At 47.2% G+C, this 22345-nt stretch overlaps 1 protein-coding gene across 1 annotated transcript in view; it reads left to right on the top strand.

Moving 5' to 3' along the window:
- The first annotated feature begins 3378 nt into the window (after window positions 1-3378).
- Window positions 3379-22345, top strand: part of CCDC85C (coiled-coil domain containing 85C) — a 108787-nt gene continuing 89820 nt past the window's right edge. Inside the window, exon 1 of the mRNA XM_058026075.1 lies at window positions 3379-4308. Coding sequence (XP_057882058.1) covers window positions 3597-4308 — 712 coding nt within the window. The 5' untranslated portion in view covers window positions 3379-3596. The remainder of the gene's footprint in view (window positions 4309-22345) is intronic.

Here is a 22345-nt window from a genome sequence, read left to right as displayed (position 1 = left end):
AAAATGAGGGGATTTTCCTCTACTGCAAGGCCCACCTTGAAGGGAAGATGAGGGAGCAGTACAGGTGATGATGCACACTGTCCTCTTTATTCAGGTCACAGCCACTCAGACCATTTGCCATCTGGACACCTGGCAGCTTCAATGCCACCTCCTGAGCACACAGGCCTCTGGATGCCCAAGCACAGCAAGTCACCATCCCTCAGAGGCCACCTGGGCACCAGAATGGCAGCACTGACAGTGAACCCCTGTGGATGGCATCAGGGTGGATCTGTGGTGTTAACATTTCTAAAAGCACAGACATACTCACTGAGTACTGAAAGCAAGCCTTAATCATCACAGGGACTTCCTCTGTGGATATGAATAATCTCCTCACTTCCCCTGAGGAACCCCCCTGTCTGCTGAGCTCTGTTTCTGCAGAAACACCAATAACACTCAAACTTTCCTAGGTAAAACTTTGATGGGTTTTACCTAGGAAAGACAGCTTTTCTTGGGAAAGGGATGAAGCAAACATTAGGTGAGCCCAGCAATAAAATGCCCAGGCCAGGCACTGCCACAGTGCAGCTTCATCTGTGTCTGTGACACAGCTGCCAGAGGCTTCTTTCTCTTTTTGACTTTGGTCAATGATGAACAATTGCTCTGCAACATCCCCTGCTCTGCTCCTCCTTCCCCCAGCCACTGACCAGGGACCTGCTAGTCAGATCAGCATGGGAGGGTCAGGGAGAAGCACTTTCCTCTTCCTGTGGGGAAGGATATGATTAAAACCTTGTAAATAAAAGGCTTGGCTCAAAAAAATGCCTGGGTGCCTTCTGGACACAATGCAGCCATGAGCTGTGGCTCAGGGTGGTGAGAAGCAGAGGTGGGACAAGGCGTGATTCCATGGCATGCTGGCCATGGCCTGTCTGCCCCAGAGCCCAGGAGCAGTGACCTCTCAGCACAGACACCTGCTGCTTCCATGTCCTAAGGGCTAACTGAGGTGGCAACATCAGGAGAACCTGCCACAGCCAGGACTGCACCTTCTGGAGAACTGTCACCAAGGTGGAACCCGGGTCAGAGCACAGCTCTGGTCCTGGGTGGTGCCTGTGTCACCTGCTCAGAGCCATCCCCCTTGAAAGAGCCAACAGGCCTCACCACTGGCTGTACAGTGGGATCCTCTCCTCTCTAGGGAGCTGCTCTGGTGTGGGTTTGTGCCAGGGGAGAATTGTCCTCTTCAGATCTCCTGTGTGCTGTGCTGTGTGCTGCCAAGAATCCACCTGCAAATCCCACACAAAGATTTGTGTCCGTGCTCTGTCCTAAGCTCCTCTTACCCTTTTGATAATGGGATAAAAACCTTCCTTAGGAGGACAGGGACAACATTGTCCATGGAAGGGATGAGCTCTTCCAGAAGCAGGGAGGGTCTGCTGTTTTGCTTTAGTAGGGAGCAGGCAGCTGTCTAGTTTGCCAAGGGTATATCTGGGCTCAGAAACCCAGCAGCATAGACCTGTGCAGAACAACAGGAAGAAACTGCAGCTTTACTGAGGCTGAGAAGGATAACATCAAAAGGCAGAAGTTGCAATCCTCCATCCCTCTTTGTTCCCATGTTCCCTCCATGCACGGGCCATATGCTCTGCATCCCACGCTCTGGCATCGGATTTGATGTCTCTTTATAGCTCGAGGGTGTCTTGACCAGCTTTCCAGTGTGGTCAGAAACCTGATGTTGCACTGGATTAACCCTGGGAGTCAAACCATTTACTCAGGTTCCTAAGGAACACAAAGCTGGCAATTCCCTGAGGCTTTTTAAGGATACTCATGCTGTGTCCTGGTGTACCTTTCGTTTTAACAGTGTGATACTGGTCAAAAACCAGTCCACAGAGAGATATCATAGCCCAAGGAAAAGTGCATGAGACTGAAACTCAGGGGATGTGATGCAAAGAAAAAGGAAATCTACCCACGTGTTGCCTAGGAAATTCACTTTATGAACTTTCCATGTCCGATGTGTGCAGAAATTGAGGCTGGAACCCCAGCCTCCTGGCAGTAAGGACCAGAACCTGTGACGATATTACCGAAGAACAAGCGATGTCTGCGACTTCAGGGCCGTTTCCTCCCGCACCGCTGAGGTATAAAGGGATCTGCCCTTCCCAGGAGCAGAGAGGCGGCAGGGATGCTGGAGCTATCAACCTGCCGAGGCAGGAGGGACCCGCGGACAAAGGCGGCCACCCCAGAGGGAGCAGGGCAGAGAGCCGCGGCTGACAAAGCCCCCGGCGGCGGCGGAGATGCTCCGGGAGATCCCGCTCCGCTCGCATCCCAAGGCGGCCGCCCGTGGCTCGGGTCCCTCCCCGCGCCAGGCAGAGCGGGACCGGGGCCATTTCGGCGCCGCTTCCCCGGGCCGCCCGGCAGGCGCGTTTTCCTGCCTGTCCAACCCCACCCTTTCCCGGGATGGTGCTCTCCCCGGTACCTTTTCTTTGAGAAAAACCGAGGAAACCCATCTGAAAAAAAAAAAAAAAAAAAAAAAAAAAGAAAAAGAAAAAGAAAAAGAAAAAGAAAAAGAAAAAGAAAAAGAAAAAGAAAAAGAGGCAAAAAGCGGGGTGGCAGCCTCGGGGGGGCAGCGGCGAGGCAGGGCACGGCAGGGCACGGCGGGGCGGGCGGAGGGCGGGCGCAGGGAGGGAGCGAGGGAGCGGCCCCGTCCCTTTGTACCTGCCGTTCGAAGGCGCCAGGCGGGCCCGCATTGGCTGCGGCGGCCGCGGCTCCGTAACCCGAGCCGGGGCGGGCGCGGCGCACCGGGCCCGGCCGGCGCCCAGCCCGGCAGCCAAGGGGCGGCTCGGCTCGGCTCGGCTCGGCTCGGCTCCGCCGCCAGCAGCCGCCTCTGCCTGCGCGCCGCTGGGCTCGCTGGGGCAGGGCCGCGCCGCCCTGCCCGGCAGGAGGTGGGACCGAGCCGCGGCGCTGCCGCCCCCTCCTCCCTCCCTCGCTCGTTCCCTCCCTCGCTCGCTCCCTCCCTCCCGAGGGCTGAGCCATTCCGGGAAGGCGCCGGCTCCCCCACCGCTCCTCGGCAGCGCCTCACCGGCATCGGCCGCCACCACCGCGCCGGGCTCGGCCCCACGGCGCTCCGGGGCTGCGGAGGCTCAGCGGCGGCAGCGGCGGCGGGCTCGGAGCGCGGTGCCCCGGCGGGCGCGGCGGGCGGCGGGCGGGCGGGAGGACAAGTGGACGGAGCGCCCGGGAGCGGGGGGGCGGCCGCCGCGTAGTTGTTTTGCCCGGGGTAAGTTGGCCGATCCCTGCGGAGGCTTCGCTCCGAGCGTGTAGCGCTTGGCTCCCGGCTCCAGCCTCCGGGGCAGGGGGGGCGCCTTTTTTTATTTCATCCCCCCTCCTCCTCCCCCTTTGGTTTGTGTTTTCTTTTTATTATTATTATTATTATTATTATTATTATTATTATGGGGTCTATGGGGGAGCAGAATTTCCAGTCCGGCGTTGCTCTTCTTCCTTGTCCAACGCTCAGCGGAGAACTATAATATTTCTTTCCCGAGATGCTGCAGTGATTTTTAGTTATAGGAAATCAGGCGAACAAAATAATCCGAATAACACGAACCATTTGTTATCCTGTGAGAGCGAACGCAGCCTAGGCACAGATGATGGCAAAAAATTCCATGGAAGGGTCTAAAGAAGACCTGAGCAAAATTACGGAAGAGGAGATGCTGAGATGGAGCAAGGAAGAGCTGGTGAAAAGACTGAGGAAAGTGGAGAATGAAAAGATGAACTTAATGGTGGAACACGGCAACTTGATGAAAGACGTGAACCGGCGGCTGCAGCTCCACCTGCACGAGATCCGCGGGCTGAAGGAGGTGAACCAGAAGTTGCAGGACGACAACCAGGAGCTCCGGGAGCTCTGCTGCTTCTTGGACGACGACCGGCAAAAAGGCAAGAAGCTGTCAAGGGAATGGCAGCGCTTCGGGAGGCACACGGCCAGCGTGATGTGGAAGGAGGTGGGCATGTACCAGCAGAAGCTGAAGGACCTGGAGGCGCGGCAGGAGACCCTCCTTCGGGAGAACGTGGAGCTGAAGGAAATGGTGCTGATGCTGGACGAGGAGCGGAGCGGGGCCGGCTCGCGGAGCTCCATCGACAGCCAGGCCAGCCTGACCAACCTGAACGGCGGCTCGGCCACCAGGGACGTGGGGGACGGGAGCAGCACCTCCAGCACGGGCAGCGCGGGCAGCCCCGACCACCATCACCACCACCTCCACCACCACAAGGCCGGCGACAGCAAGGCCGGGGCCATGCGGAGGTCTATGGATGACCTGTCGGCGCCCCTTCACCACCGGAGCATCCCGAACGGCCTCAATGGTGAGCGAGCCCCTGCCCTGCCCTCCCTGCCCCGCGCCGCTCCCCGTGCGGTCCTGGCCATTCCCAACCCTGCCCATCCTTGTGACCTCCTTGGCACAGCAGCCCCGGGAGCCGGGAGGGGCACCTGTGTGCGGGGTGTGCGTTATCAGTGCGTTCACTGTGTTATCGAGGTCCTGGGCTCAGGGTTGGAGCCTCTTTTATCTCCAGCAGGGTTGGTGTTTGGTTTTGTTTGTTTGTTTTGGGTTTCTGTTTTGACAAAAATCAGCCTGGGTTTTCAGGGTTAAATAAACACTGATTGTGTTCCCACTCTTCCACCTCTTTCTCTCCCCCTTTAAATATTTTCGTTTATGTTTGGCTTGCTTGTGTGCTAGATTGATAAGATTGATAAAGATGGGATGAGATTTTGGAGGCATCTGATGAAAGTTCAGGCTGATCCCACCTGTTAGCTCCACAGGTTCTCAGGGCAGGCTGGCTGTGGAGTGCTCAGCAGTTTTGGAGAGGGGCATCTCGGCTTTCCCCTATCTCCACTTCAGAAAGAGGAGTTTTGTTTGTAGAGAAGAGATTGCTCTCGAAGGGACGCTGTGCTCACGATTTTGTTCAGGCTAGTCATTGAAGTTAGAAACAAGCTCCACAATGAAATCGTGCCAAGCCTTCTTTGGCAGCTCACATCCAAGCAAAGTTTCTCCTGTTGTCTAATAGTGATCAGGCATTAACATAACATTGAAATATCTTTAAAATGGAGATTTAAAAAAAATCTTTTAAAACCAACAAGACCAAATACATGACTTTTAGAATGTGTGGTCAAGAGGATTCAGTAGGAATCAAACCAGGCAGCAAACTAAAAAGTTCTTATATATAAGACTACTTTTAATGTTCTTAATCCTCTTTTCCCACCAAAGAGGGCTATTTTCTTTGTGGGGTGTCCTTTACCCACCTATAAGCACATAGAGGGGGATGGAGCCCCAGAAGTTGGCTCTGATTGATGTCAGCAGTGGATGTGCTTACTAGATAACCATGCTTTCAGCTCCCAGAGCTTTTGGTGTTCTTTTTTATTTCTGGTGATTTGTGGCAAGTCTTTATGTCCCAGGAGACCTGAGGGCATGGAGGACTGATCAACTTGTTTCACAAGTGTTCATCCATGAACGTGCTGTTTGCAGTCCTGCTGCCCCAGTGTGTGTCAGCTCACGGCTGGAGATGTTCTGGCCACCTTGCCCAGTAGTCAGGGATTGCTGTTTTCAAGGATGATCCAGTCACCAGATGGTGCATGGTACAGCAAACATCTTTAAATGTTTGGTGTGGAATTTTTTAATCTCTCTCTCGTAGAGCTGTGTAAATCAGAAGTATCTGCTTTGTAAATCTGCAGATAGCTTCTGCTCTTGACGTGACTTGACTTTATTTTCATAAAGCACTGCTCTCCACAGAGGCTTGAAGAGCACATGACAGGTATTGACTGTTACTGTTATGGAACAGAAAGGATTCACAGCTCTGGTTTGTGAACCTTAGACCGTGTCCCTTTTAGGTGCTGGTAGCAGAGCGGGACAAAGCCAGTTGAATTCTTCTGTTAACTCAGGGCTCTTGAGTACACAAAACATAACAATACCTTAGAGCTGTCCCTTCAGTGCGGGGTGGGACAGCACAGTGGGATACTTCACCTGGGATTCAGAGTCGCCCCTGTCAGCTCAAAAAGGGAAACCTCTGTTTCAGAGCTCGGTCCTCATTGCGCTGTGTGTGGGAATGTGCCCAGCAGCATCTTTTGGACAGGACTGGGAGCCGAGTCTCATGTCCTGCCGTAGGGTAAGGGTAGGAAAGGGAGGGTGACCATCTGCACACAGTGCTTCCATGCCTGCCTCTGCACACCCCTTCTCATTTCCTCTGTGGGAACGATGGGTATGGGCTAGAGCATTTCACTAAAACCTGTAGGTTTTGGTGACTTCTAGTTCTGGGGTGCCTGTGGAAGGTGGTCTCTGTGGGAAGAACTGAAGCTCTTTCCTGCGAACCAGCGCGGCTTCATTTCTGAGGGTGCAACGGAGATGATCGGCACTTTTAAAGCTAATAATCCTTGTAAAGATGTAGACAAGCCTGATCTCTCCACTTAGGTAGTGAAGCTGTAAAATGACTTGAATAGTTGTCATTCTCAGATAGCATCGGTATTCAGCAAGGCCATTTCCCTGGCTGTGCCTTTGGAAATGCCTCTCAATACATATGCAAATGCAGGGCTTATCAGGCCTCTTTTTTGACTGACAGCAAGAAGTCTGGGAGTGTTTGCCTGGGACCAGCAGCAATTCTGTTAAGCCTGTGACGGTGTAGAGGAGCAGGGCAGGAACAGGTGAACATGAAAAACCACTCCAGTGAGTCAGGTGGGCGGTGGAGCTGTCACGGAGCAGCCCCGCGGTGAGCAGCGAGCCGTGTCTGCTGTCCCTGCTCCTGTCCCTGCTCCTGTCCCTGCCTTCCTGCGTGCAGCCCAGAGCTCAGCCTTTTTGTGCTGTCCTCTTGGTGAGCTTTATTTTCCTCAGGAATAAAACAGAAGGAAGGCAGAGGAAAGGGAGTGCGTGGCCTTTCATTTTTTGGTTGTAAGCTTGCTGTTATCTCATGTCTTTAAAGCCCTGGAGAGCTGAGCAGAGGGTGAACCAGGGACTGCCCGGCCAGCTCAGCTGCTACTGAAATGAGCAGCCCTGTGTGCTTTCTTAGGGAGAGAGGTGGCTGGAAGGGATGCAGTGCAGAATTTAGCATCTCTAGTAAGAACTCGGCAGAAGCTTTGGACAACTGGTGGGAGCAAGGTTGCTACTTCTGAGCTGCTTGCTGGAGTATTTTTGCTTATGGAAAAGCTGGAAAGTCCTGAAATTGAGAGCTGGAAAATGCAAAGCTCTACTGCCTCTGCTAATGGTATCCATTGAGCTTCACTTGTTAAGTGCTTTTCTAAAGGAGTCAGGAGTATTGTGGCTGTTCAAACACTTACAGGAAGGTAGATTTTTAGTAGAATCTTAGTGAGCAAAGGTGGGTTAAATGTTTCCCATTTTCTGTTCAGCGATCCTTGGAAGCGAGTTGGTTGAACCAGGGCTTGATTTATTGGCCCCAGTGACCCACCCCAGTGTGAGGTGATGAACTCTAGGTTTGTAAGGTGAATTCAGAATAAATGATGTAAGTGTAAAAAACACCCCCAACCCAACTGGTGGTCCAGCTTTGCTTCACTTTTCTGAAGTCTATTTACTTCTGCAAGTTGTCTTTCAGAAGCTGATGATTAATTATTCACTCATGGAAGATAATAATTATAACATAGTGTGAGAATGGCTAATATTAGAGGACATGTAATCCTGCTTGTTGGGAAAGTGAGAGGTTTGGTCAATCTCTGTGTGCACAGGGACCTGGGCTGTGGGACAGGGGCACCCCAAACTGTGTGATGGAAGCTGGCCAGGTGCCTCTGTAAGGATATGTCACAGTTCTAAACCTACCCAGATCCAGGGCAGAAATTGAGGCACAGTCACTGTGTGTGCTTGTGAGTGCTTTGGCTCTCCTTTTTATGCGTGGTGTGGATCTCTGTGTGCACACACAATCTTTCTGCCCATCCAGCTTCAGACAGCTCTGTTGAAGCAGCTGCTTGGAATTAGGTTTGAAAAAGAGAATTAAAAAAAAAAAAGTCGGTACATTTTGTGATATTGATATTAACATGACCTGGGGGAAGAAAACCCCCTCAGGTTTATTCCCACAGGATGTATTCCTGGACTGTGAGGTATGTGGGAACATTGGGAGGATGACTCAGAGTTCCCTGAGGCCAGGGCAAGGGCTTCCTCCGGTTTTGGCCTTCTCTAGATCTCACTGGGACAACTGTTCATCCATCTCCAGCCTGGAGGCATACAGGCTCAACTAGCAATGTGCCCGGGACTGAATCCTGTGCATGCAGGGAAAGCATTCAGGCTTTAGTTTTAGTTCACTCCCATCAGCTGAAGTTGTCATAGAACCTCCCCTTCCACTGAAACTGGTTTTTGCTCTAGGTTCCCAAAATGGACTGGGTGGTTTCCAGTGTCTCTGACTTTATTCCAGTTGGGTGAAGTGTTAATTTTGATGCTTTGTTTTTGTAAATTGTTGAAAACATCAACAATTAAAAGTGGTCAGGGAGGCCCAGAAAGAAGCTGTGGGTACAGCAGAGAGCCTGTAGTAGCAGAGATATTAATCTATGGCCTCTTGTTGCTGTCTTCTCCAGTGAAAGAAGAATGCTCTCTTCTCTGGGTGAGGGGGTGGGAAGATCTCGAGTTGTATTGATTCCCACTTGTAGATGTCCACATATTTACCTAGAGGGTACAATATATTGCAGTTAAAATGGTGGCAGAGAGAAATGGCTGCTCTCTGTGGGTTGGTATTGATTGGTAATGCAGCTGCCCTTCTTCGCACACCCTTAAGGCCAAAAGACTTTGTTTTATTAGTGTATTAATAATCAATATATTTATTATTTATGATGGCATATTAATGAGGCCTTTGAGACAAGAATATGCAGGGGCAGAAGCAAAAGATGAGGTTCATCCCATTTAATTTGAGATATCTCCAATAGAGGCTTTAACATCTGCATTGCCCTGGACATCCTTTATTTGCCACGTGGAGAGAGGCACTGTGGTGTGATGATTTATGTGAACCATGTCTGCATCAAAGAGAGCAGAACTGTGTGCTGGTTGTGCTCTTTCCCTCTGCTGATGCCTGGTCAGCTCATTCATATGCAGCCATCTAAAGCCAGATGAGATCAGCCCTGTTCCAGCTCTTGTGTGACCATTGTCCACTTTTGCAGTGCTCCTGTCCTAGCTCTGCTGAAAGAGAGGAAATTGCCTTTTTCAGCAGCATTCAGATACCACCCCCTTACAGTCCCTCACTGTGTGGGCAGGCCAGGTCAGAGAAAGTCCTGTTCTCTGTTCTGGAGACCTCTCAGAACTCAGTGGCTCCTGCAAAGGTTAAGCTCAGATTTGGTTACTTGACCAATTATTTTCTTTCTTATATCAAGAGCACTTTTCATCCTATGAAAATGGCTTTAATGTTGTTTTTTTAATACTGCTGTTTTTAACATGTTGGTATTTTTGGTGCTGTAGGCTGTTACAGACAGACTCCTTGTGATTAAGGCAGGAAATCAGCTCTGGGTTGGTACACTAGATAGGGGTAAGACCTCTGGATAAACACCTGTTTCCATCTCTGTAAGTTCAATGTGTTCTGCTATTTGGCTTATCAGTGCTGAGGTCTCAGATATGAAGGGTACAGCTTGAGTTTTTGTAGCCAGCAGCCATTGGCCACTCATTCAAAGGATTTCCATGGAGTGCTTCATTTGAGGCACCTTTGTCATTGTCCACTCCTGCCTTCTGCTGGGGTACTGCCTGTGTGCAAGCCTGCTTGGCTCCCAAACCTCAGGGTAGCTGGTGTCCCTGAAAACAAGGCTCAGGATGCTTAAGTTAAAATTGGGCCATATCTGGAAATATATTCTCCATGGTAATGTGTTCTAATTTTGTTTTCCTCTTGCGTATTATATAGAGATATCTTATTCTCAGCTGTCCTGTTGAAGGAAAAAACCTTGTATTGATTAAAAGACAATTTTCTATGGGCCTTTGATGGAATTATCCACTTACCCTCATTGAAAGCAGTCAGAATAAGGGAAGTAGCCTGTGCTGGTTACATGTAAATGATTTGCTCCTCTGGAGACATTTCATCAAATAAAGCTGAGGATCGAATTAAATGGTGATCTAATGAAGTGGCAGGCTGGGAACCCAAAATGCAGCCCTGGCAGGTGTTACACCTGATGTGTGTGTGGAGAGGAGAGGCATGAATACCAACGCTGACAGAGCATTGCATCTGAAAGCCGAAGGGTTAATACTTTGTGGGGCCAAGGGTGCCTGCATCCATGCAACCTTGGGAGTGCTGTGGGCCTGCCCTGGGAGGTGTTGGGCTTTTAATCTGCCCCACAGCATGGCTGTGGCCTTGCTTGCATCTCACACAGACATTCCCATGGCAGGGTCTGCTGACATTGTCCCCTTGTAGTATCCTTCTCTACTGGGGCTGCCCTTTGGAGATGCTCTGGGAACAGAAAAATGGACAACAGCTGATGGTAGGTGAGATGGGGTGAGGTGCTTAAACTGGCAAAAACATCTGGTATACATCAGGTGTGGAGTGAGGCTAATGAGAAACATCTAAGCCCATTTAAAATTCAGCTAAAATGCTTTAACCCAGAAGGCTGATGTTCTTTCCACACTCAGAGGCAGGCCTTAATGCATCCCACTGCAAAACACACAGCGCTGCTCTCCTGGAGCAGAGACGGTTTGGAAGCTGCACATCCAGTTTTCCTGCGAATTAGCTGCAACTGGCTGGGTTTGCTTCTGCATTCTGTATTTTTAACCTGACTTTTTGTCTGCCAGCCAGAATTCATCCTGCCCTGTCGCCAAATGTCATCATCCCCTTGTGGTTAACTTGCTGCAATTCATGAAACACTTGGCTGCCATAAATAGTTATGTGCAGAGGTTCCAGTGCGCGTGGGGCGGGCAGAGCGGCGCTGCGAGGCACTCGCACACGAACATGTCCACCAAGAGAAAGTTGACCCACTTCTGCAAATAGATAACTCCTGGCAGAAAAAGTAACACTGTCTCAGAGAATCTATCTTCCCCTTGCCTACTGAATTGTGAAGCAAAAAGCAAGCCAGCTCCATCTCCTGAATTAGCGGTGATGTGAGCACAGTGCTCCCCATTGAAACCGGGGTGTGTAAATCGGCCCTTGATCTGAGGAGGGCTTAAAATGGCCACAATTTGGTCGTGATTTTCTTTTTTTCAGTATAATGAAAGCTTTTGTTAGTGAACGAGGTGCATGGGGTTCAGGACTCAGCTGCTCTTAGGCATTAGGAAACATTTATCACCATGGCAATTGAAGGCTGCTGGGCAGGTTATTTTGAACACTTTTCTAGTGACTCATGTCTGGGTCAAGACCATTTGTGCCAGGTTACTTTAGCCCCTCTACATACAGGTGTATATAGTCTTCTTTCCCTTAAATTGTTTCTTGCCTTGCTATTTTGCTTCTCTCAGGGAACTCATTGCTTGTTCTGCCTTATGTCTCCAAGATGGTGGTTCACCTTGCTCAGAGCCTCTTTGTGGGGGTCTTTGTGACCTCAAGTCCTTGTGAAGTAGATTACAGGTTAGTTTTGACTGGCTTTGAGACTTCACGGATCTTGCCATGAGATTGAAGCCATCCTAAATGTGATGTGAGTTATCTCATTGTGTGCTGGGGCTCTCCTAGGGCTTGTAGGACGGGATGTCTCCTGTTTGCCCGGGGTGGGAGGGCTGTCTGCAGCAGAGGGAGCACCGTGGGTGAGTGTCGGGCTTGTGGCAGCAGGGCTGTGGCCAGCTGCACGCTGCAGCGGCAGGGTGACACGCTAGCTGTCTGCTGCGGTTGTGTCAACGCCGGCTTCCTGGCAGAATTAGTTCAATCAAAGCTGGAGTGCTCTGAAAAGCCCTTCAGACTTTGCTCCATCCCTGGGCTCTGTGCAGTGACACTCAGGACTGCATGCATGCTGCCTTCCCCCCATTTCAGCCCAAACTCCTGTGCTGCTGTGGTTTCATTCATGTACAGCTGCACTGGAATGTCTGTGAGAGGTGAGAGATGAAGTGTGGGGAGCAAATGGATGGGGTAGGGCCCAGGCTGGGAAGCAGGAGGAGATACTTAGCTGCTCTTTCAAACCATCTCCAGGACAGTAAGATCAAACCATCTCTAGGGGTGCCTGTGCCTGAGGGTTTGATGGCTGTGTCTGACCTGTCCTGCATTCCCAGGACAATGAGAACTCCCTGGCTGCCTCTCTGTCCCTGTGCTGTAGAAGATCCATGAAGAGGAAAGGAGCAGGCAAAAGGACTACTCAAAGTAGTGCAGCAAAACCAAACCATTGTTTTAGGAAAGAAGAGAAAAGAGAGCATTTCCAGTCCCCAAAGTGTAATATTTCTATGGAAATAGCAGGAAGAGGCTTGCTGTCAGTCTCTGATCTGGTGGGACTGACTAGATTTTGTTTGTTCTTTCCCACATCTTCCATCATCTCTGGATCATCTGAAGACAGGTTGCTGTGCATCACAAATGCAAGATTCCTGGTTTCTGACTTTTGATTAAGTGCTAAGCAGTCTCTGGAGGACTGGCATCTATCTTTCATCTGCAGTTTTTTACTTGCTAAGGTACATTTCTCTCACTCTGTGACACTTATTGATGATGCCTTGTCCTTTAAATGCCTCTTCTGTGACACTCTGCTCCTGGCTGTGACTTTTTATGAGGCCATGGACTGTTCAGTGCTGTGGCACATCTCAGTGGCCAGTGAAGTTACTGTGGGACACTGTTGGACTTGAATGAAATTGAGACTTGGACTCTTTACACTTGCTTTGGTATTTTTTTCAAAGGAAATCCAGAGTGTCTTTAATCTCCAACAAAGGAAGTAATCTGTTCTGTTTAGGCAATGTTCTGCTTGATTTTTGTGTTGCCAGAGGACTACTGCTGGTTATATACATACAGGAGTTTACCATTTTCATGTTGATGTTTTCACTGTTTTCCCCTCATTTTTCTTTTTAATAGGATCTAATAGAATAGATTCCAGGACAGTCTACATGAAAGTCTACTTTTATGGAGTAGAGTAACATCATCAGATGCTAATGGAGTATCAGTAATTAAAAACAACTAATTTTGGTTGATGCTGAATCTTTTCCAGCTCATAACAAAGGTGTTAAGAAAGTCTTATTTTAATGTACAATCTTAAAGGGCTATTGTGATGCACAGTATTCTTTTGTCTTCTTGGTTTCCTTTTCTTATCTCCCTTACTGGGATTTACAGTCTCATATTTATCTATTTCCCAGCAGCTGAATATAACTTTGATCTATGCTTTGGATCTACGGAGCTTTTAATCCCTTTCCAGTGAGTTAAAAGCTTGTTTGCTGTTGAATGTGATACATAGTTACAGGTTATATGATCTCCACCAGCGGTTCATGCATTGCACAGGGATGGCACGTTGTGAAAAACTGATAAAATGTTCCCTTGTTCATTTTCCTGATTGCAGCTGAAACCCAGCATGGGAGTGAGTCAATCATTCACTCCTGGTCAAACTGCTGATACAACTGTCCTTTGCTGTTACAAATACCTCTGCACTTGCCTGCTTTAGTTCAGTTATTCATTCATTTCTCTGTGAGGCTTATTTTTGAGGCTGAGTATTTCAGTCAGTGCAGCAGCTTTTCCATCTTTCAGTTCTGCCAACATTTACAGGGTTTTCCTTTTCCATCCTTTTAACACCTTTTAAAAATAGGAATCAATTTTTAAAGCCTGTGTGTTTGTTCCTCTTTGATGTCTTGAGGCATGATAATATATGCCTTGTTTGTGGAGATCTTCTCTTGTGGAGTGGCTGCAGTTTCCACCTCAGGAGCAATAATGGTTTCTGCAGCTCTGTCCTCCAGGCCATGTGGGTGTAGCTGCACGTGTGTGACTGTGTTCAACCATCCTCTGAAAGTTCTTTTTGAGTTTTGGTGCAGCTCTTTGCTTCCTGGATTCTGAGCAATTAAGCTGAAAGTCTCTCCCATGCTTGTCTCCTGACCTCTTGTAACAAAATGCAGTTCTCTTTTTATGACATCAGTTAAGACTCTATTGTTTTAGATGTAAGCTTTAAAATAACAAAAGGATGGATGGTTCTGCAAGTTAGAGCGCTGGGCTGGGACTCACATTTGGAGTGCTGTCTCATTGTTACGTGGCTTTCTGGTGTAGTCTTTTAGCTAACTTCTGTGATTTGTGGTTCTCCTTTTATACAACCAGGATAATATATTTCCTTTGTCTTCCCCAGGTTTATTGTGGTGCTCAACAGAATTAGACCCTTACCTCAAATGGGGCCTCTGACCATCGCTCTGACACCAGTGATAACAAACAGGTTTTGAGTTATACTGACCTAGCAAGGAAGGAGACATCTTTAGAGTAACTCCACACATTTCTAATTCCCAGTTTTGGAGTTGCTTCCAATCTTGTTTCAGTTTTACTGGGATAAAAGCACTTTACATGTTGGGTTGCTTCCCTCTATATTGTATATACTTCTTGGAACCACACGATGATGAAGTGTGGTCAGTCTCTCAGCACCATAAAAAACCAGAAACTTGTCAAATAATAATTCTCTCAAATGAGAATACAAGCAAAATTAGATAAAAAGCAGGGTTTGACTCTCCACAAACACAGACAAGTGCAGAAAGATGCTGCTGCTGTCACAGCAACAGGCTACCTTGATATCTTTCAGAGAGTGGGCACAGCATTTGTTGTTATTTCAGCTCATCCCATCTAGGTTGCCCAGCTGAATATCATGCTATCTATATATGTGTATTTGAAATGTGTATTTAAAATGTTTATCTGTCAGCCTAGTACAGTTTTGACTGGGGTGAAGAATCACAGCTGTGAAGCAGAAGGGTCCTGCTTGTCACGTTGCTGCCCATGTCACAGCTGTAATTGCTGAAGGCACTCTTCCTCTTTCCAGTTAAATTCTTACCTGATCCCTTGATTGCTTTATTTCTGATGCTGGTAATTTGGTAACTCCTAATGAGTCCTGACTGAAAAGTCATCAAAGTCATTCTTGGGTGTGAACTCAGAGTTTCTTAACCACATGGGCTTTTATTTCCATTTGCGTGGTGGAATTGGGAGGGAGGATCTATTTGTCAGCGTATCACTGACGCCTTAGGAGGGTGACAAGACCACAGTAACTCTTCCTAGGCAATTATGTATGAAAGGTTGTCAGTATGAGTAGTATGGGAAGTTAAAAGCCTTAATTTTCATTTGGAATTGAAGCTCTAATGACTTTCCACTCCCACAGCTCATAAAGACCATGCTTCAGCTTCTAGTTGACCAAGAAAAAAAGGGGAGGGGACATCTTTTGTTTCAGACTTTTTTGTGCAAATTTTTTATGGAAAACCAGATTTATGAGTCACTGTTCTTAGTATAAAAGATGATTACTGGTGTATGAACCTCAAAAAGTGACATTTTATGACTTTGCCACTAGCCACACAATTTTGCTTTCTCTCTCTTCAATTAGTTAAGTAAAACAACATCTTGGTTTGAAAGGACTAATTTTATTCCTATTTGTTGTTTGCCTTATACACTAATTATTTTCTCTATGTAAAGCTAAACAGCAGAGAGGGGAAGAGAAAGGATCATCCCAAATGAATGCTCTCTAATTTTCAAAATGATGGGTGTAGATCCCATGGGGTTAAGTGAAGTGTATTCAGTCACATCCCTCTCTTGCAGCATAGTAAGGAAGAGAAACTGGATCACGTAAATCCTTTTGTTAACCCTAGGAACATAATTAACTTCCTCTGGAAATTTGTTCTTTAAAAACACAACCCTCTAAACATCAACGTTGTTTAATCTGTGCTTAAAAGTAAAGCTATGTTTTTATACACTTCTCTGTGTTATGTTGTTGTGTTATTTGGTTTTTTGTTTTCCAAGAAACAAGGGAGCATTTTGTATCTCAGTAGCATCTGCTGCCTCACACAAGTGAGAGCCCAGGGCAGGAGTGTTGGTAGAGGTGGCATGTGCAGGTCACAGTCCTGCTCTGGCTCTGTAGCAGCAGGTCCAGAGCTCTCACAGTGCCAAGTGATCCAGAGCATGTTTGTCTTTGTGGGTCCACCAGGGATATTGAAGGGCATCTTCTGATCAAAGCACAGGTGCTCAGCATTTTCAAGTATTGAGTATTCTGAGAGTGATGCAGGCTTCATTCTTGCAAGTGGCTGAGGTGACTAGCTGATTTTCTTGGCCATGGGGCTGTGTTCTTGAGAAAGCATTGCTCCAGAGCTGTAAATGCCCTCTGTCCATAGCAGCATAGGTCAAACAAGTTTTCTGATCCCACAGCTCTGGAGACAAGTTTGCTCAGAGACCTGCAAGATGAGGGATGGATCACATAAACAGCAGCTGATGCAGTTGTTGGAAAGGCCTCTATTTTTATTTTCTTCTTGTTTTCATCTTGGCCAGGTTGGACAGAGAAGGTTTTCAATGGAAGATCTGCTCTCCTGTGCTTCATTCTGCCTTATTTGGATAAAAATTACGGGGTTGTCCTTTTTAATTTTTTCTTTTAGTTGGCAGTGTAAAGTGAAGGAGAGATAATATTTTTGGGACAGCCTTGGAACTGCCCCTGTAAAAGGAATGCTGTATAAAGAGTAATACTCCCTGACTCTGTTATGTTCAAGGTTGGCCATATTTGAATTTAATATTTTTTTTCGCAGGAGAGATTTCATGTGTGAATTTAAACCAAAACTGTGTCATGCACAAAGGGACAGGTTTCTTCTGTTGAAAACAACATCTGTAGAGCTGGAGGGAAGGGCTGGGCTGCGTGGAGTGTGTCCTGGCATGGGGAGCTGTGGAGGTGCTGACTTCTGGAGCTGCTGTGGGAGGGTAGGGAGCAAGAGGGCAGTTGGAGGCAAAACTTTCATCAAGGTCAGATGAAGCTCTAATGCAGCCCTTGTGTTGTGCTGAGGGGAGAAGATGTTCTCAGTGTGTGAGGAATGGGCAGCAAGAGCTGCCTGCCTAGCTCAGGATGGGGTTGGAGACCACCACAAAGGGATGTGGCAGCAGCTGAACGAGGGGATGGAGTAAATCACTGCAAAGATGTGGTTTGGGAACTAGCTGTTAAAAATAACAGCTGATTTTGTTGAACTGGATTGAACTCACTCCAGCTCAGCATTGATGATGGTGCCTGGAGCTATAAAGATTGTATTTTGATCAGCAAGTCAAAAGCAAGTGTACCACTAGTTATGAATACATTTTCAGAATTACAAGCAAAGGAGATCTCAGAATAATAATGGGCAGAAAAAGTTGCCTGAAGGAACCAGTTTCCTTGATAAATGCTGGAAGAGGTGTGGACCTGAACTTTGCACTCCTTCCCATATCAGCTTTTTAAAAATGTGCCAACAGATCTAGAATCTGAGTTTTGAACTTGTTAAAATCCTGATTAGACATAATGCAATATGGCAGGAAAACCAATAATGTTGAGGTTTTGAAAATACAAATGGTTCAGCTGTAGATGTGTGATGTGGGTTAAAAAGGGTGTGTGTGTCCTGTGCTGTCTGTCGTTGACCCAGTTGGTTATTCAGTGATGAATTCTGATCTGGATGTTTCGAATGACAGATCTGGGTTCTGAAGTGCTGATGATTAGATTAAGACAGTGTAGTAAACCTTAATGGTGCATGAAGAGCTACTGCTGGATTTGCAGTAATACCTACTTTTCTGCCTTAGAACAGCATGAATAATACTTTATGGTTGTATAACTCCTTCCAGACAAGGAGTCTAGGAGTGCTTTGTAAACGCTAATGAGTTTGGCCTCATAGCATATTTATAAGCCTGAGAAGAAGCATTATTCCCCTTTTTTACAGTTTGGATGTTGAGTAGCCTAAGTATGCAAAGAACATGCAGCAGAGCTTTCATCTGCTGACCCTCAGTCCTGGGTCTGCAGGACTCGCTAGGCTTCCTAAATGTGCTCAGAAATTTACTGCAGATTCATTCCAGAAAAAAGGTTGGGGTGTTTTGCAAACCTCTGAGTGTCCTTTGTAAAGCATAAGGCATTGTAATTATTTGATGATAATTTCGTGCTTGCCGTCTTGTTCTACAGCAGCAGAGATTGAAATTAATCCTCTGCTGGAATGAAATCAGATTGGGCATTATGAATATTGTTTCCTTGCCCAGAACAAAGAGACTTAGTTAATGTGAATGCAAACTTCTGTTATCTTTACGTGGGAGTTGCAGGTGGGTAAGGAATGTGAGGTCAGGAGGATTGGGAGCAGATAATTGCCCATGTCAAAGGGCAGTGAGAGTGATGCCTGTGAAAAACGCCTTGCAAAGTAGGTGGGATCAGACACTGCAGTGGGCACACTCAGATCTTTCCTTAGCAGCTTTCTCAGATGTTCATCCCAGAATGTCTGCATTATTTCTACAGATTCATGTAGTGGGATATTCTGCAACATGAGCACCATGTGGATTGTAGATAAATTTTGTAAATGTTTTGGTGTGAATTTAGTGTTTGGTGACACATGCTGCAAAGACAGGTCTAGAGGGATAAGTCCCTCTTTAGCTGTGGGATAAACATATGCAAGCAGGCATTTCACACAGTGCTTTCACATCCCTGACCTGAAAAACTGCTTCCAAATCTCACAGCTTCTTCATGGACTGGAGACCAGTGAAGATCTCAGCAAAGAGTCTATAGAGTTCTAGATGTGGAGATGGTGATCTCCATGATGTGGTGGTTAGAATTAGCAGCATTTCTGGTCTGATAGAATGATAAAATAGTCTGGTTGGAAGGGACCTTTAGAGATCTTCCAGTCCAGCCCCCCTGCAATGAGCAGGGACAACGTCACTTGATCAGGTTTCTCAAAGCTCCATCCAAACTAACCTTGAGTGTTTCAAGGGATGGGCATCCACCACCTCTCTGGGCAACCTGTGCCAGTGTTTTACCACCCTCATTGTAAAAAATGCCTTTCTTAGATTTAATCTAAATCTACCTTCTTTTAGTTTATAACCATTATCCGTGTTCTATCCAAAAAGGCCCTAATAAAGATTTTGTCCCCATCTATCTTATAACCTCCCTTTAAATACTGAAGGCCACACTGAGGTCTCCCAGCAGCCTTTTCTTCTCCAGGCTAAAAAAACCCAACTCTCTCAGCTTTTTCTCTTGGAGAGCTGTTTCAACCCTCTGATCATTTCTGCACCTCTCTTTTGGACCTGCTCCAAACATGGACAAACAGGGTCATGTCTTTCATTTGTGAAACTGTGTTCAGTGTGTTGCTGCACTTCAGACCTGTGTATCACTGAATCAAGTGCCATTAAAGCAGTTGCCTCTTCCTTATGACTGGATTTCTGTCTGATACTGGTATATGAAATGCTATATTGGCATGTGACTTTTTCCTTATCTGGTTACTTCTGGAACACAGCTTAGCCTTAGCTCCTCAGCACAGAACAAAAGCTTTCCTGAAACTGTTTGCACATGGCTACAAATAGAAACCTCAGGTGATTAGCAAGAGGTTTTGGCAAGTCATGCAGATACAAGGGCTATTTCAGTGTGTGATGTGGCATTCTTGCAGAGCTGGGGGCAGGAGCATCCTGTAGGGAGGCTCTAGTTGACTGTGCAATGCTTAATCTTTCTAATACATCCCATAATGTGTAGTGGAAGATCTAGATAATGCAAGAAAACAGTTATTTATCTGGGATTAACCTACATAAAACATTTACATTGAGCAGAAACTAGGCCAGAACACCACTCAGTCTGATGAGGGGTAGTTGAGGGACCTGGGGAAAAGGAGGCTTAGCTCCTTCCTGCTCTCTACAGCTACCCTAAAGGAGGTTAGAACAAGGTGGAGGTTGGTCACTTCTCCCAGATAACAAGCAATAGGAAAACAAGAAATTAGCTTAAGTTTTACCAGGAGAGGTTGAGTTTGATATTAGGAGAAATTTATTCAGCAAAAGGGTTGTCAGGCATTGGAATTGGCTGCCCAGGGAAGAGGTGGAGGCAGCATCCCTGGAGATGTTTAAAAGATGTGTGGATGTGGCACTGTGGAACATGGTTTAGTTGTGGACTTGGCAGTCCTTGGTTAATGGTTGGACTCAATGGTATTCAAGGATCTTTTCCAACTAAAATGATTTGGTAATTCCATGATCCTATGAATTGCAGTGTGGTACATCTTCTAAAATCAAAAGAGCCTTTGTGGTTCTTTCAGTGAGTGGACATTAGCTCTGGATTTTGTCTTAGTACCCCTTTTGTTGTTTTGTACCACTTGACTTAGTACTACAGTCTATGTGTATTGATGTTTTTGTATTAAAAAAAAAAATCGACTTTGGCCTTCCAAGCACCCAAACAAGCACACCAAATAAGTAGAGCACAATTAATATAATCTTTTTAACAAACAGGTTGGCTGGTTATCAGTACTCCTTATGAAGAATAGTCTGCCTGTTTTTCCAAATTCCTGCTCTGTTAGTGGTGCACAAGGCATTCTCCTAAAGATTTATTATGGTCGGAGCTGCAGAGTAATGCTTGGTAAATAGATTTATACATGTGACACTCTACTGAATGGGAGATTTATACTTGGCTATTCCATTGCTGCTCATTACCATATGATGTTTCATTGAATGCAATTACATGTCTGCCTCTACTCTCTAAAGTCCAGAAAGGTTTCACAATATTTCTATCTTCCTCTGCTCAGCAGAGCCTCACAAAGAGGCACTTTGCTGTGTGATGGATGGGGTTTGAGGGTGGCTTTGTCTCTGGTAGGCCTGGATGTGTGAGGGATGGTGGGTTTTGGCTGTTAGCAAGACTCATAGAGTTGTCGTGCTGAAGGTGTTTGAGAAGATTTGCTCAACTTTGCCTGAACTCTCACAGATTTGTGCTGCAGAACTGACCTGGTCTTATACGTTGTTAACTGTGAAGACCTTTGTAACTCCTGCAGGTTTCAAAGAGGCGTAGGTCTTTCCTCTTGATGGATTTAGTGTAGCATATTCATTACACCAGCTCAAGATCACAGAATTTTCTCTGACACTAGAAGGATGATTTAGATTTTTATTAGCTGATATTTTTCACCTAGTTTCTTTGGCCCATATTTTACTGTTTACTGCCATTATCTGCTACATTTTTAATCAGAAAACATGAAATCAAAATAATTTTTTTCCTGCTTTGGAAATCAACGCGATGTAAAATCTTTTCAAAACTGTGCCCTAAAACAATGGGAAATGCTGGGTATTTTATTTAGTGCAGATATTTTGTGAGACACCTTGACTACACTGAGGTCTGTGGCAAAACTTTCCTTGGCTTTGAAAGGACTGGAACGTTACTTCTTATTTTCTGTTTGCCTGCAACTTTTCATTCCTGGCTATCGCATATTACATCTTCAATGATTTCTCTTCAACGCGCCTTTTAGAAACCATGACCCTTTTTGTCCATGGTCAAGCCCTGTGTTGCTGCACCCCTGTGCTCTGAGACCTCATTCATAAACATCTCTCATAAAGAGCACGGCTCTTTATCCCGTGTCCAGGGATGCGAGAGAATCCCGAACAATGGCGGGGCCGAGACAAAAGCCGGCATTGTGCTGAGGGCGCCGGGGCGGGAGGGTTTGGGGGCCCGGGAGCCTCTCCGGGCTGGGACCATTGTGCCCCTAATTGGATTGGATTGGATTGGATTGGATTGGATTGCTGATGGTCGTGGTGGCCATTCTGAGGGACCCACCAGGATCCACCGGGACCTGCTGCATCAAACCTGGCGGCGACTGGGGGAGGCAGATGACCTCTGGAGTCCGTGTGGTTGAGTGAGACCTAATACGGTCCAAATGCACCAGGTTGCAACTTTATTAGTGATTAGAGCCAGAGATAAGCCTCAGCACGTTGCCTAATCTGCAGAGTCTAATTCCAGGCATTGAAGGTAGGGATGCTGATGCAGCCCGAGGCCTGCTCAGGCCCGGGGAGCTGCGGGGACTGCAGACAGCGAGAGAGGGAGTTTGGGGGACATGGGGTAGGTTCTGATCAGCTCCTGCTGTGGGGGAGTTCGAGGGACCTGGGTGTGGGGCAGGTTCTGATCCAGCCCCTGCTGGGAGGGAATTTCTGAGGGGTCTGGGGCAGGTCCTGATCAGCCCTGCTGTGATGGAGTTTCTGAGGGACGTGGGGCAGGTTCTGATCAGCCCCTGCTGAGAGGGAATTTGGGTAACCTGGGTCTGGGGCAGGTTCTGATCAGCCCCTGCTGTGGGGAAGTTTGAGGGACCTGGCCCTGGGGCAGGTTCCTGTCAGCCCTGCTGAGAGGGAGTTTCTGGGTGACCTGGGGCAGGTTCTGATCAGCCCCTCCTGAGGGGGATGCTGGGGCAGGGAGGCAGCCACAGAAAGTGTGAAACTGGAGGCAGAGTCATACAACTGGTGACTTCAAACCCAGTTTAACATTTGCTACAGCTGATCACAAATATTCACATTGACCAAGGATTGCTCCTTTCAGACGAAAATAAAGGTGCAGGCTATGGCTTAAAGTGACTTGTAGAATATTTAAGTGGGAAACAAACTCTTTCGCATTTCAATTTTT

The sequence above is a fragment of the Melospiza georgiana genome, chromosome 6, assembly GCF_028018845.1.
Source record: "Melospiza georgiana isolate bMelGeo1 chromosome 6, bMelGeo1.pri, whole genome shotgun sequence".
Classification (NCBI taxonomy): Eukaryota; Metazoa; Chordata; class Aves; order Passeriformes; family Passerellidae; genus Melospiza; species Melospiza georgiana.
Note: the sequence above shows the minus strand (reverse complement) of the source record. Positions and strands in the feature narration are given on the sequence as shown.